General features: G+C 33.6%; 1 protein-coding gene across 3 annotated transcripts in view; it reads left to right on the top strand.

Annotated features, from left to right (window-relative positions):
- VPS13B (vacuolar protein sorting 13 homolog B) overlaps positions 1–14,425 on the top strand; it is a 772,631-nt gene that overhangs the window by 425,220 nt on the left and 332,986 nt on the right. For all 3 annotated transcript variants that reach the window (XR_005724545.1, XM_040260994.1, XM_040260993.1), the window contains exon 30: positions 1,775–1,886. Coding sequence is in view for 2 of the 3 variants with exons in the window: in XM_040260994.1 (XP_040116928.1) it covers positions 1,775–1,886 (112 nt within the window). In the remaining variant the exon portion in view is untranslated. The remainder of the gene's footprint in view (positions 1–1,774; positions 1,887–14,425) is intronic.

The raw sequence follows: 14,425 nt of genomic DNA, 5'->3' as shown, positions 1-14,425 counted from the left end.
GTATGTAACACTAAGGACGTCATTTTTCTTCCATATGTACCTCATTTACTGCAGTGTTTCTATTACATTTTAGACTTTCATATGGTGGGTAGTATCTGTAGCCTGGAAGAACAGTTAGCAAGTACACTAATCGCACTTTTGTGGTATGGTCTATTCTCCAGGCTTACTATTTATTGATTTAATTGATGCCTTCTGCTTAATCAGAGGTTTTACCCACATGAAACTATTTGATAAGCCTGACATAAAATGCAGGATCTGTGAAATGTAAACAGTTTTCATAGTATAAGGACCTATAATCAAGCCAGACCTCTAGTCATTTGAAAATAGTATGACTTCATGAGAAGCAGTGTTTAATTTGATCTTTTTTGCTGTGGACATTCAAAAATAGCATCTGTGTTGTAGCATCCACATGCTGATATTTATTATGATAGCTCATCTCTGTCTTCCCCCTTTGCTGTCTTACCCCTTCCCCTGCCATTTTGCCTCTCCCTTATATACATCTTATTCTGGTTCCTTCTTTTCCTCACCGAATATCTTTCTTCTTCTTTTTTCCGATTTTCCTAATTCTGACTTTCTTTTTTAGACTAATCTAAGTCAGACCATACCAAGTGTTTTGTCAAAGCAGCTGGAAATAATCTCTTAGCTTTTGCATTCTTTGGGCACCACAGTTTGGGAAATATGGATTGTATGCCTTTGTAGGCATGTTCTGTTCAGGATATTCCTGAGGTCTTGCAGCCAGTCCTTTTCTGTTACATTTGTGGCAGATGATAGTTCTTTGAAAGAAACTATGAATTTTACTATATGTTTTCTTCAAAACCCAGAAAAGTATATATTGTTAACAATTTTTAAACAGTTTTGAATGGCTACTGCAGTAGACTCATCTGAGGCGAAAGAGGGAATAAATTTAATGTAAATTAATGAGGGCATCCAAAAAAGTTCTTTATTCCAAATAATTTTTTTAAAAGACATTGAATTAGCCAGTGGCTTATAGAATTGTTTAGCTTTGTAACATGAGAACATGTGATAATTTTTTTTTAATTCAGTTTAAAGAATCAGAATTACCCTTTTACCTTTTCTTGTTTTCTGAGAATACTTACCTTAGTTTTAGGTTCCATTAGGAAATAGGACTTTTACACAGGTGTAAAATTACTATTTCTCAAGCAGTTCCACGGTAGAAATTATTAACATAAAAAAATACCTAGAATAGCAGGTTGAAATGTCCTTATATATTAATCAGTTACTTGGTTTTTTCTTTCTTTACTGTTGCAGCCATTCAGCTGACATGTTACACCTTAAGTGCTCTTGTGTGTTTGTATGTGTATGTGTGTTGTATTAGTAAAATTATGTAAATTCAAACAACTTGGAGAATTTGTTACTGACTTTCTGATATCCTTTAATGTATTTGTAAACAACAGTACAGTGTTGAAAACCCAGGGTTGAAAATCACTTGGGAGAAAAATGTAGTAGTATCACATCATGAAATTAGATAAATATACTACTCAGTATTACTTATATATAATTAATATTGCATGTTTTTATGTTGGGTGAATTTTTTTATTGCCATTTTTAATTGTTTGTGCAGAGAACTATTTATTGGGATAGAAAAGAACAATGGACAGAGCATTAAATATTTCTATTTTAAGCAAATTTTTTCTTGTCCTCATTTATGGTCTTATCTTAATGTGTGTCTATCCCATTCTTCAAAAATTTCTCCCTATACATGAGGTTGCACACAGATCTGCTGTTTCCTCATGAATCTATTTTTTCGTTACAGTTAATCAGACAGCAAAGGAAGATACCATGGTTCTGAAGATTGGCTCTGTTGCTATGGCTCCCCAGGCTGACAATCCCCTTGGCAGATCCGTCCTCAGGAAAGATATTTACCAGTAAGTTTATTTTCTTATGTCCAATTTTGCAATATTTTCATACTGCAAAGAAATACACTGATCAATAAAACTTGTGTAGTGTGGCCTGCAGAAATACTTTTCATTCAGGATCTTTTGATATATAAAACCAGGTTTTTCTGATTTTCTTCAGTTGTGGGTTTTTAAATTCATTCAGACAAATCAAGTATTTCTGTGAAGTGTTGATGAATAACAGAAAGTAAGTACCAAGTCACCGTAAAACTGAAGAAGCGCAGTTTGGAAAATTTTAGCAGACTTTAAATTTGACCAAATCTCTAATCACATGAGAAAATGAGGTCCTTTCTAGAACTACCACATCTTAGTGTAGTCATATTGTGTCACACTGAAGCATTTTCTTAATTTAACTATAAGCCATTATTTGAAATTTAGGACTGTGCATGTCATATGGATCAAAGCTGTAAAGAAAAGCAAACTTCTAAGGAGAAATTTCACAGTAAACACTTTCTGTGAAAATGCCATGCTCTGGATTTTGTCACTGAGTATTTGCAAACCACACCAAGCATATACGGACAACTAAACTGGTGAACACATGTAATCAACATGATAAAAATAATATATCATTCGTACTGAAGTTGGCACAGCTGCCAGACACAAAAGTATAGTTGCAAATAATACCAAGTGAGAAAAGTCACAGAAATACAGATGAACAAATGTCTTATTTTTCCTTCTGGTCTGTTTTTCAGATGTTATATTCTTTTACTCTTAGAAGAAATACATTTCTACTGTTCTCCAATAAATGTTACTGCTAGGAAAGATTCTGATTTTTATAATGCATTTACCACCTAGAGGATGACAGCTATTTTTTCTTTAAGTGGACCTATGGATTTTGTTTTATCAATTTTTTTCTGTTATTAGAGTTGATTTGTTGTTGTTGTTGTTTGCCTTTGAATTCTATATCTTGGTTACTTTCTTGTGTTACTTTTTTTTCTGGTAGCTTATAGTAGGCTTTAAGTAGGCTTTAGGAATCATCTAATATGGTTTCCTTATTTATAGATTAGGAAACTGAGGAGCCAAAAGAATCATTGTCCCTAGTCAAGTAATGACAGAGCCAATATCACCACTCATGCTTTGACTTCCTCAGTATCTAGAGAAAGGATTACAGTAGAATCCTTTGTGGGTGAAAGCAATTTAATTTTCTAACATTTGGAAATTCTATCAGGTATATTTATCTTTTCTTTTCTTTTCCACTTCAGAAGTAAGTGGTCCTCAAAGAGTTTTCTACTTTACTTTTGGTGAAAGAAATATGTTTCTTATTAAAAGACCCTGTCACCATCAATAAAGTGAGTCACTAAAGGTATTAACTTCCTCTCCTCCTCTACCCTTTCTCCTTTCTGGCTCTCCAGCCGTCATTTATGAAGATGTGACTCCCCTCTTCCTGATTCCTTGCTTCCTCCCCTTTGTCCTTCTTGAATATTCTTTTCCCTTCAGTCTCTCTCCTTACTCACTTCTTGATTTTTTTTTTCGAGACCTAACTTTTCATTCCCTTTCTGTATTTTTCTTCATTCTTTACCTTTCTTCCCTTTTCACATTTTTTCTTTCTTTACTTTCTGCCTTCTTTCACTATATCTCACTTCTTTCCCTGTTTCACTATGTTAATAGTCTGACTTATTTTATAGGATATAGAAATACAATGCCAAAAAGTGAATTAAGTCTGAAAGTGTACATTATCTCTTTAGATCTTCAGTGCCTCACATCCTGCCTCACAGAAAACATGTAAAAATAAGTACACAGAAAGTACATAATGGCTGTTCTATGTTTCTAGAGTAAATGCCCTTACTTTCTTTTTCTAATTGACAAAAGCCAAGGCACATAGAATTTTATGTATTTTTCCAAAAGCATATGCTTCAGTGGCAGAGCATTTCAGAATCTATCTTAGAATCCTCTTCAGTTATTTTAAATTCATACTTCTATCATTCAGTCCCTCCCTTGATGATGTGATTTAGCGATTTCATCCTCCTGCTCCCTTCCCATGTGTTTTTACTTCCTCTTTCTTTTAATCTGCCTTTTGTGTTTCTTCTTTCTGTCTTGTTTTTTCTGACTTCCTTAATGTGATAAATGGCTTCTGTAAAAAACCCCACAGCTATTATAGCTCATAATCAAAAACTGGGTGCTCTCCCCTTAATATCAGAAGCAAGACATCACTTCTATGTAGCATTGTATTAGAGGTTGAAGCCAGGGAAGTTAGGTAGGAAAATGAAATAAAAAGCATCCAGATGGTAAGAAAGGAAAAAAAACTATATCTTTTTGCCAGTGACATGATCTTATATATGGAAAATCCTAAGGCAGCCTCTGGAAAACTTTTGGGCAAATAAACCAGTTCAAGAAAGTTGCAAGATTTAAAAAAAAAAAATCAGTATATACTTATCCCTTGAACAATAGGTTCAAAATACGTGGATTTTTTTCCTAATAGTAAATACATTACCACACAGCTCATAGTTGGTTGAATCTGAGATACAGAACCATGGATGTGAAGGGCTGACTAATGGACTTGAATGTCTCTGGATTTTGGTATTCCCAGTGGGTCTTAAAATCAGTCCTGCAGAGGTACCAAGGAACGACTGTGTAAATATCAGTTCACAATAGCAATAAGCAAAGAACTATCCAAAAGTGAAAGTAAGAAAACAATTCCATTCATAATATCATCAAAAAGAATTAAATCCTTAAAAATAAATTTACCAGAAGAATCAGAAAACTTATACTCTGAAAACTACAGAACATTGTTGAAAGAAACTAAAGAAAATCTAAATACACAGAATTATAGCCCAAGAACATTGATCAAAATACTTAATATTGTTAGATGTCAATCCTTCTTAAACTGATCTGCAGATTCAGTATGATCCACATCAAAATTCCAGCTAGCTTCTTTGTAGAAATTGGCAAAGTTTCTACAGCCTATAAGGAAATTATTCATATGGAATTTCAAGGGACTCCAAATAGCCAAAACAGTCTTCGAAAAGAACAAAGTTGAAGGACTCTCGCTGCTAAATTTCAAAACTTATGACTAAACAACAGTAATCAAGCTAGTGGAGTACTGGTATGAAAGTAGGATATCTAGACCAATGAACAGAATTGAGAGTCCAGAAATAAACCATCCACCACATTTACCGTCAGTTGGTTTTTGATAAAGGAGCCAAGACAACTCAGTGGTAAAGAATATTTTTTTCAACAAATGGTACTTAGATATCTGAATATCAATATGAAGTTAGATCCTTACCTGACACTGTGTATAAAAATTAAGCCAAAAGGACCAGAAATGTAAAATTAAGAGCTAAAATTCTGAAACTTACAGGGGGAAGGATAAGAGTAAGTCTTTGTGACCTTTGATTAGATAATGGTTTCTTTAAAATGACATCAAAAGCATAAGGGAAAAAAGAAAAAAAGATAAAATGAGCTCTACCAAAATTACAAATTTCTGTGGTGCAGAGGACTCTGTCAAGAATGTGATAATTCACAGAATGGGAGAAAATATTTAAAAATCACGAGACTTGTATTCAGAATATATAAAGAACTCTTAGAGCTCAATAATTGAAAACTATTTTCCCACTGTTTTTTAAAATCCTTTTTTCAGTGTGACTGCCAGCATTTTTTAATTTAGATTGGCGGCTCCGATTGTGGTTTGCATTATATTTCTGTTGAACAGTGCAATACTGTAGGAGGCCCATAAGAAATACAGGACATGTCACCCTTGAGACATTTCAAATGGAAGATGAATTGAGTTTAGTTAGAGTTGCAAACCAACCCCAAAGACTGGACAGAAATGATCCACTCCTTATCCACGCTACCTTATGGGAAAAGATGTGCCTTCTCTCAGCAAAAATAACGTTGACTTCTGTTTCCATAGTCTTTATACATGGTATCTGATATGTATTAAAAAAGAAAAAAGATACCAAAAAAGCAGGAAGATTTGACCCATTATTAGGAGAAAATTTAACTAGTAGAAAAAGACCCACAAACGACTGAGATTTGGAGTAAGTAGACAGAAGTTTGAAATAATTGTTATTAATACTGTAAAGAAATATGTTGAAAAGATGGAAGATTTCATAGAAATGAGCTCTATTTAAAGTAAATCCAAAACTGAATAATACAGTATCTGAAATTAAGGACTCCTTAGATAGCCATAATACCAGATGGACAAAGTAAAAGAAAGGATTAGTAAACTTGGAGATAGTTTCAGACAAATTATCCAAACTGAAGGAGAGAGAGAGAGGAGGGACAACATAGAAAAGAAGACAAGAACATAAAAGAGAACAAAAGGAAAACCATGTGGAGTAGTCAGATGGTCTAACATATGTGTAAAGAGAGTACAAGAAGTAAAAGAAAGTAGAAGAAAGATTGAATGGAATAAAAGAAGTAAAGAGATAGACCTCATGACTCCTCCAAATTTGTCAAGAATCATTAACCAGCAGGCCCAAGAAGGCTATCCTCAATCCAAGCAAAAATAAATGCAAAAAAAACTACACTTAGAAGCATGTTCAAATGACTGAAAATCAAAGAGACAAGATAGAGAGACCCCTTCCTGATGGACTGAGACAGGATACTGAGCAAGAAGAGAGAGAATGCAACAATGTCTTTCTCTCCCAACAGATTTCAAGGCCTAACACAGATTGCAGGAGAGATGAGATGCCTTTGTCTTTTGTGAAGTCTGAGAAAATCTTAAATTCAGCAGTAAAATATATATTCATAGATAAAAAGACATGTTACCTTTGAAGGAAACAGTAATACTGAAATAAAGGAAGATCTTAAATTTGAAGATGAGAAAACTAGTGGCCATGGTGTCAGTCTTCAATAACTTGGCCTATTTGTGTCATTCCTTCTGAAGCTGAGAATAGACCTAGAATGATTAAATTAGTTGATATAATAATGACACTAACTGCAGCTCAGTGTTATTAAGATCTTTCAAATTATATGTCTAATAATGAATGGGACTTCCCTGTTGACACAGACAGTATAGAATGTGCCTGCAGTGCAAGAGACCCAGGAACTATTTGTTCACAAGCCATTAGCAACCCACTCCAATACTCTTGCCTGGAAAATCCCATGAACAGGGGCGCCTGGTAGGCTACAGTCCACGGGGTCACAAAGAGTCGGACGTGACTGAGAGACTCAACTTTCATTTTCACTTTTCATTATCTAATAAATGTTTTATTAGGAGCCTACTGTGCATCAGGCACTATTCTAGGTATTGAGTATAAGTCAGTGTGGAAGACAAAGAAAAATCCCTGCTACTAAATTTAATGAAGGAGAGAGACAGTTAGTTGTTTGGTTGCTAAGTCATGTGTGACTGTTGCACCACCAGGGAAGCCCAGAGAGACAGTTAAAAATAAATAAATATTCAGGTATATTAACTGTAAGAAGCACTTACTGAGACAGTCTAACAAGGAAGAAGATAGGAAGGAGGAAACTGGAGCTGGACAGCATGGCCCTGGTCAGAGGCCACTCCCTGAGAAAGCGCAGGGCCCTGAAATTGGAGTGCACGGGAGAAGCCAGTGGCAGCTGTAGCAGTGTGTGCCTGGGGACACGCTAAGCTGGGAGCCTCCTAGGCCACTGTGGTGGCTTTGGCCATTATGTTGAGTGAGATGTAGTTGTGGGGGGAAATAGTTCACACATGCACAGTTTTAAAATACTTACTTTTATTGTTTTCAAGTATCAACCTATTAAAAGAAATGAAGAGCTCACCACCAGGGAATAAAGATATACAAAAGAGGTGAAATCTGTATTCAAAAACAGAGTCAAGTTCAAAAAAGCAAATGGGAGTTTGATATTTATCTCTAAAGAAGTTATGTTAAGGATTATTTCTATTATTTGACTCAAATACATGTATGATATGGAGTTCTTTTGATTATTAAAGTTGATTTTTTTCATCACATGAGAACCTTCAAAGGGTTTGAGCAAAGAAGTAGTGTGATTCAGTTTATATTTAGGCACATAATTCAGGTCAACATGTGAAGATTAGACTGTAGCCAAGGAAGGGCAAGGTTCTGTGACTGTTGCAGTAATCTTGGCAGGACATTATGGTGGTTTGGCCCATGGTTGTGGCTGTGGAGGTGGTGCAAAGTGGTCAGATTTTGGAAATATTTTAGAGGTAGAGCCAAAAGCATTTGCAAATGGATTACACATGGGGTTGGAGACAGGAGATAAGGATAATTCAGTCGTATGGCGTAAGCAACTATGAAGGATAAAAGTAGCCAAGGGAAGGAAAACTGAGGGAGGATTTACTTTGGGAGGCTGGGCAGGTGGAGATCAAGAATTTATTTTTGAAAATGTTAACTGTCTCAGGGTGTTCTAAGCTACCCATTGCTGATCAACTACATGAAAGGTTGAGGGGGGTTGTGATTTATGTTGAGTTAAATTTAAATGTGCATATAGATTACCTGGAGATCTTGTTAAAACACAGGTTTTGACTTCAGAGAGATTGAATGAGGCCTGAAATTCGGCATTTCTATCAAGAGTGATTGGGGAAGACACTGATACCGCCTCATGCTAATATGCTGCTTCAAGGACCACACCTTGTGGTCCAACAATTTCCAAAAAGTTTTTAAAAAAGAGGATTTTTTAAAAAAAATACAGATTTAAGAAATGTTAATCATTTTACTGCTAAAAATTCAAACATGAAAGGTGATACCACAAAAGCTGAGTATCTTCCACTCCCATGCTTTCCTACCCATTCCCTAACAGAATCACTCAGTGGACTCTGTTTTAAATTTCATAATTTATATAAACTTTCAGTTGATAGTGTAAAATAAAACTTCTATTAAGTTACACCTTCTATGAATTCATACTTTATTCTTCTTCTTAAAAGCATCTGATCCACTAGAAAACAGCAGAGCATACATGTTATTTCTTCAGTGTTCAAGCCAAGCTGTGTATAGTCTTGAGCTCCTTTCTTAACTGTCTGTGCTCTTTACCTGCTTCCTCCTGGCCTGCTTGCAGCTGCTTGTTCCTGGACAAGCCAATCTCCCAGTCCTTTCAACTCAATCTGAGATTTTCTTTATTTTTTAATTTATTTATTTTTAATTGAAGGATAATTGCTTCACAGCATTATATTCGTTTCTGCCATACATCAACATGAATCAGCCACAGGTATACATATGTCCCCTCCCTCTTGAACCTCTCCCACCTGCCACCCCGTCTCACCCCTCTAGGTTCTTAAGAGCCGCGGTTTGAGTTCCCTGAGTCAAATTCCCATTGGCTATCTGTTTTACATATGGTAGTGTGTATGTTTCCACTTTACCCTCTCTTTTGCCCCCACCCTTGTGTCCACAGGTCTGTTGTCTATGTCTGCACCTCCATTGCTTCCCTTCTAATAGGTTTATCAGTACCAATGAGATTTTCTTATTCTGTGTAATGTTCAACCATTTCCTTGACTTAACACAGAAGTTCTTAATCACAGACAATCTGGCCTGACATTAAGATTTTTCCTTTATCTTGCCCAGCCTCTTTTCCCGTAATTCAAATTCTTGTCTCAGGCTAAAAGAGAAACAGAGAAACAATTAAGGATGAGATTATAAAGGCAGACTTTTTAAAAATTTACCTATGCTGGCAGTGTTCCTTCATAGACTGACTTAAGGAAATTAAAATAGGGATATAAAGAAGTATAATTAAAATGCCTAAATGTTTTGTAACTTTAAATATATTAAGAATTAATAAAAAAGATTTTAAAAGAATTTAATAAATTTGCTTACTTTTGTATAAATGGTTTATGTATATATTTTTAGAAACTTTTTGTTCTACAGATGCTGGTATATCATCTACAGCTCATTAATTATAGTGGTTTTGGTTGTTTATTAAAAAAAAAGAAAATAGGTCTCAGTCAGGATCTTAAGCCATTTTATAGTATAACTGCTATAAAAAAATTACATTGGATTTATATTATTCTCTTCCTAAGACTTCTCTAAAAATTTGACTGTGATCCTGAATACTCTGTAAGTAGCTGATGTGAGTTTTGTTTTAAATAATTTTTCAAAAATAGCCTTCTGTGTCAGAAGTAGAATAAACAGCTGTACAGAGTCATTAGTACAGTAGGGATCCTTGAGACATTTATGCCATTTCATTACATGACTGCATGCATTAATTCAGTCATTAATTCATTTATTTATTAAATATACATTGATTAATTCAGTTATTTAACAGATATTTATTGAGTGCCGACAGTGTATTTGACTCTAGTGATAAATACATATTTTTGAGTAGAGCTATGGTCCCTCCCTCCATGGAGCTCAAAACCTCAACCATGTCATTTGAGTCAGTGAAATTACATTGTAAAGCTCTGATAGATTTGATAACATTAATAATTTATACTTTTTCTATAACATTTCCCACAATGCCTAAATTGATGAAATAAGCAATATGAGAAGTAATGAATTTGTGCCCTAAACTTTTTTTCGTGGTCTCATTTTTATCGTAAGTGTCCTTACATGTTCTGTCCTGAGTCTTCTGTAAATTACTGTGTGTGGAAAGAATGACTCCAGAAGTTCCATCTAGTTTTGCAGTTTTCATAGGAAAGAATAGAGAATAGTGTTCTTCAATTCTATTCAAATATTTTTTTCTTTTTAAAAGTAGCCAAGAGAATAGAAACTGTAATGTTAATTATTCATGAGGCCCTGTAAGTAAAATATGTCACTCTTCAGTACCTTCTAAGTATCTTTAAAAACTTTATATTCCTAGTTGTAAAAAAATATTGTTTACAATTTAGTTTATCATTATTTGGTCATCTTATTATCAAATTAAAATATAAGAGGTTAATATATGATTAAAAATAATTTATAAGTCAACTGGTAGAATGACTTTTTAATATCAAATCTACCTTTATCTTAATCTATTGATAAACTAGTACTAGTAAGTTTTTAAAATAAAAGTGTAATAGTGTTTATGTTTTCAAAGTAAGTAATACCAAAGTGTGTGCATGGAAAATGGAATTCCAAGGCTTATTCTGACTGCTCCTTTTCTCTATTGCCATTGTTAATGGTTAGGTCGACACTCTTTTAGGCCATTTGTGTGTCTGTGTTGTGTGTATGTGTGACTGTCTCTGTCTTAAATAATGGGTTTGTACTCTACAGTTTGTTATGCAACTTGCTTGTGGGTAGCCTTTACTGTCATCGTATTCAGAAACATGTGTCTGTTTTTGAACTAACTGTTTTAGATGACATAGATCAAAAGACTCTTTAAAGACTACTTTTTTGTCTCTAACCAACAAAATATTCTCCATAATTAAAAAGCTCCACGAAAACTTAACTTTTGTAGAACATATTGTGACCAAGACTTCCCAGACTTCAAAACCTTATTATACCTGAGAAAATGTAAAAGGAAAAGTGTTTTTTCCTTCAGTGAAATAGCTGCTATGGTGGTCCTTGAAGAACAAATCAGTACCAGAAGGAAACTGAAATTAGTATAGCCTAAGTATTCTCTGTTACCATTTGAATCGCAAAGGCCAAGTGATTCACAATTCAGCACTACTGTGTTAATTAAAATGTTCTAGGCTTTTTTGGCTTTAGCATACCACTTTGAAACATTATTTGACTATAGTAGCTCTGTTAACATGTGTCAACAGTGCTCAATTTTTAACATGACAGAATCCCTATCAACTGAATATGCCTCCTCTTTGGTGATTTGACCTCAGCCTAGACTTCAAATCTTACCACTAATTGCTTTCTTACATAAGACATTTGTTCAAGTTAAATATTTTATTTGTCCCAGTAGTGCTTAGTAATGCTTTTCTATGGCCCTTGTTTATGTATGAATTTTCAACTTTGTTGAAATAAAGCATTCTTACAGCTTAGCCTTTGAAAGAGTTTTTGTTATGAAACTTTTCATTGGTGAGGTTATAGATACTTTAAAAATCTTTTTTCTCTGTTCAGCATTGTTAATTTTTTTTTTTTTTAAGAATCACATCTGTCTTTTCATGTGTCATTTAAATCCTGCTCTCTTTTTTTTTACATTTTATGATGGCTCTACCTAGAAGTAAACTGGCCTTCTTTACCAGTGTCTGACCTACCTTCTGTAATTGTAACATAATAGTAGCAACAGTAGCAGAAGTGGTAGTGGTAGCAGCAGTAATAGCTAATCATAATATATTTTTTTGTGTGTCGAAGATTCTGCTTGATGCATTCAGTGCAGTGCTTATGCATCACAATAACCTTTAGAGTCAAGTATTAGGATTGTGTATATTTTAAAGACAAAAGACCGAGTCTGTAGATACTAATAATTTATCTTGAGCCACACATAAAGTGAAGACCAAAACCAGTTCCCGTTCCCATTGTATATTGCCAAAATACATCTTGCTGCCTGTAACTGAATTTAAGACAGACTGGCTTTGATTTAACTAACTCTAGTTAACCAGTGTAAGTTTGAGGGTTGATTTTTTTTTTGAAGTTTCACATTCATATTCCATTAAATTTTATTGCTGTTTACATGGTAGAGTTTTGTTTTTGTTTTTTTTTTTCCTGACATAATTCTTGTTACTGGTGAATAAACTGGTACCAAGTTGAATTTTTAGTGCATTTTCCTTAGGTTCTGTAAAATATTCCAAATTGGGATGGATTTAATATTATAGATATTAGAGCCATAATTTATTTATGTTGAAAATTCTTATAACCCTAGTGTTTTGAGGTCTTCAGTCTTAAGGATACTTGGAAATTAAAAGAATTCTTATTAGGTTGTACTTAATACTCATTTGCTCTTCAGAAAATAGCTCCCAGTAGCTCCCTAGGTATCTAGCTAATGATTTTGACCATTAGCTTTTTCTCACATCATTTATAAGCTCTGAAGTAAACCATGACCAGATACAAATATTAACATAGATTTGCTGAATAATAAACTCAATATATTTTTGTGATTTTTATTTCCTAAGAAATATCTTTCTCTTTTTGCTTCAGTATAATTTAGTGATTACTCTGGTTCTGTCCCAAAGTTACAAAAGAAAAAGAGATAAGTTAAAACTATTTTTCTTTGTTTTAATTCTCTCTTCTACCCAGAGTACTCTTGCATATTATTATTTTTCTCTTAATTATATTGGAGAAAATACTGATTTTATTATTTTAAAGCAACTACATACTGTGTGTTCACAGGTATTTTTCATTCACCAAAATTATATCAAAGTTGAATAAGTATGTCATGGAGTTTCTCAAAATTGGGCCTTTTCTCTCTAATCCTATACAGTTGAGAAATATAGTGTTTAAGCTGGAAATAAGGTTTATAGAATTAGATATATAAATTTGGAAGCCATTTAAGATTATATGTTGTCTCCCTTGTGAACTGCTCTGTCACACTGTCTAAAGTTCAGTCTTTTAATACCTATGCTAAAAGACTTAAAAAATAAACTAGTGATTTTAACAAATAATTTAATTTATGCTTTTTTCCCAAAATATTCTGCACATTAAAAGAATTTTAAAATGCAAAAAAGCAGAACTCTTTGCTTTTGTAGTATATTTAATTACAAAGTTTCTAAACTTTCATGTTTTACTTTAGGGACTATATCCTTCTTTTAATTGGACGTTTGTGAACTTCTGCATACAGCTTTTGGTTCATGCCATAAATATTTGTGGGTCTTCTGATGTCCCTTATGGAATTTTATCTGTGACTAATTCATCCCATAGCTCTTTAAAAACTTTGTCAGTTGTTGGATTTTTCAACCACTTCTTTTTTGTAGACATTTGCTAATCCTTTTTAGTGCTTTCAGTACTTAATAGATTTGAATCTAATATTGGGTTTCAGCTTTTCTCCACAGAGAATTTCATTCTCTTAAAAATTGCCCACAAGCGTCATTATATTAAAAATCCATGGTGATTTTGTCAAATGTTTTAAAGACACCTTTTATAAATGAGTCTTCTGACAGGTGTACCCTGGGTGTAGTTGTTTAAGTCATGGAATTTTACCTTCAAAGAAATATAAAGATTAGGGCATATAATTCATTTTTACATTTAGAAGACTTGCATTAGTAGAGTTCTTCAAGCATTATATGTACAATTTGTTTTCTGTGTCTTTATTGCTTTTTTTATGGGCAACTTTCACAACAGTGGTTAATCTCCATTTCTCACTGTGAACCTGATTTGATGCCACCAACACAGAAAGAATGGAAAAACATGCTTTCTTCCTGTCTAGTTGATGAGAAAAGTTTCTTTATGAAAACCAACTTTATGACTAATATTTCAGAAGTATAAACATTCAACACAAAAAAAATGCATATTTCCTAAATAGAAGCTTTACTAGAAGCTTGTTAAAACTAAGCAGATTGTTCTTTAACTACTACAAATTGTCTTCTGATTTTTAAATGACTTTGATGTATAATCACTATACTAAGATTTTTTTAAGATCATAATTTTCTAAAACTCAAGAAGTAAGTACCTTGTTAAAAGTTTTAAATAAATAGACCTTGATACAATTCAGAATGTAGATTTGTAAGTCACACAATTCCTTCACACAAAACTTTGACAATATTGTTTAATATTGTGGGTGTTATGGGTATCTTGATTTCTCAAAGGGTTAATATTCCCAACATGAACTAA

This window comes from Oryx dammah, unplaced genomic scaffold (assembly GCF_014754425.2).
Source record: "Oryx dammah isolate SB20612 unplaced genomic scaffold, SCBI_Odam_1.1 HiC_scaffold_19, whole genome shotgun sequence".
NCBI lineage: Eukaryota > Metazoa > Chordata > Mammalia > Artiodactyla > Bovidae > Oryx > Oryx dammah.
This window is presented reverse-complemented; position numbering and strand designations above follow the sequence as displayed.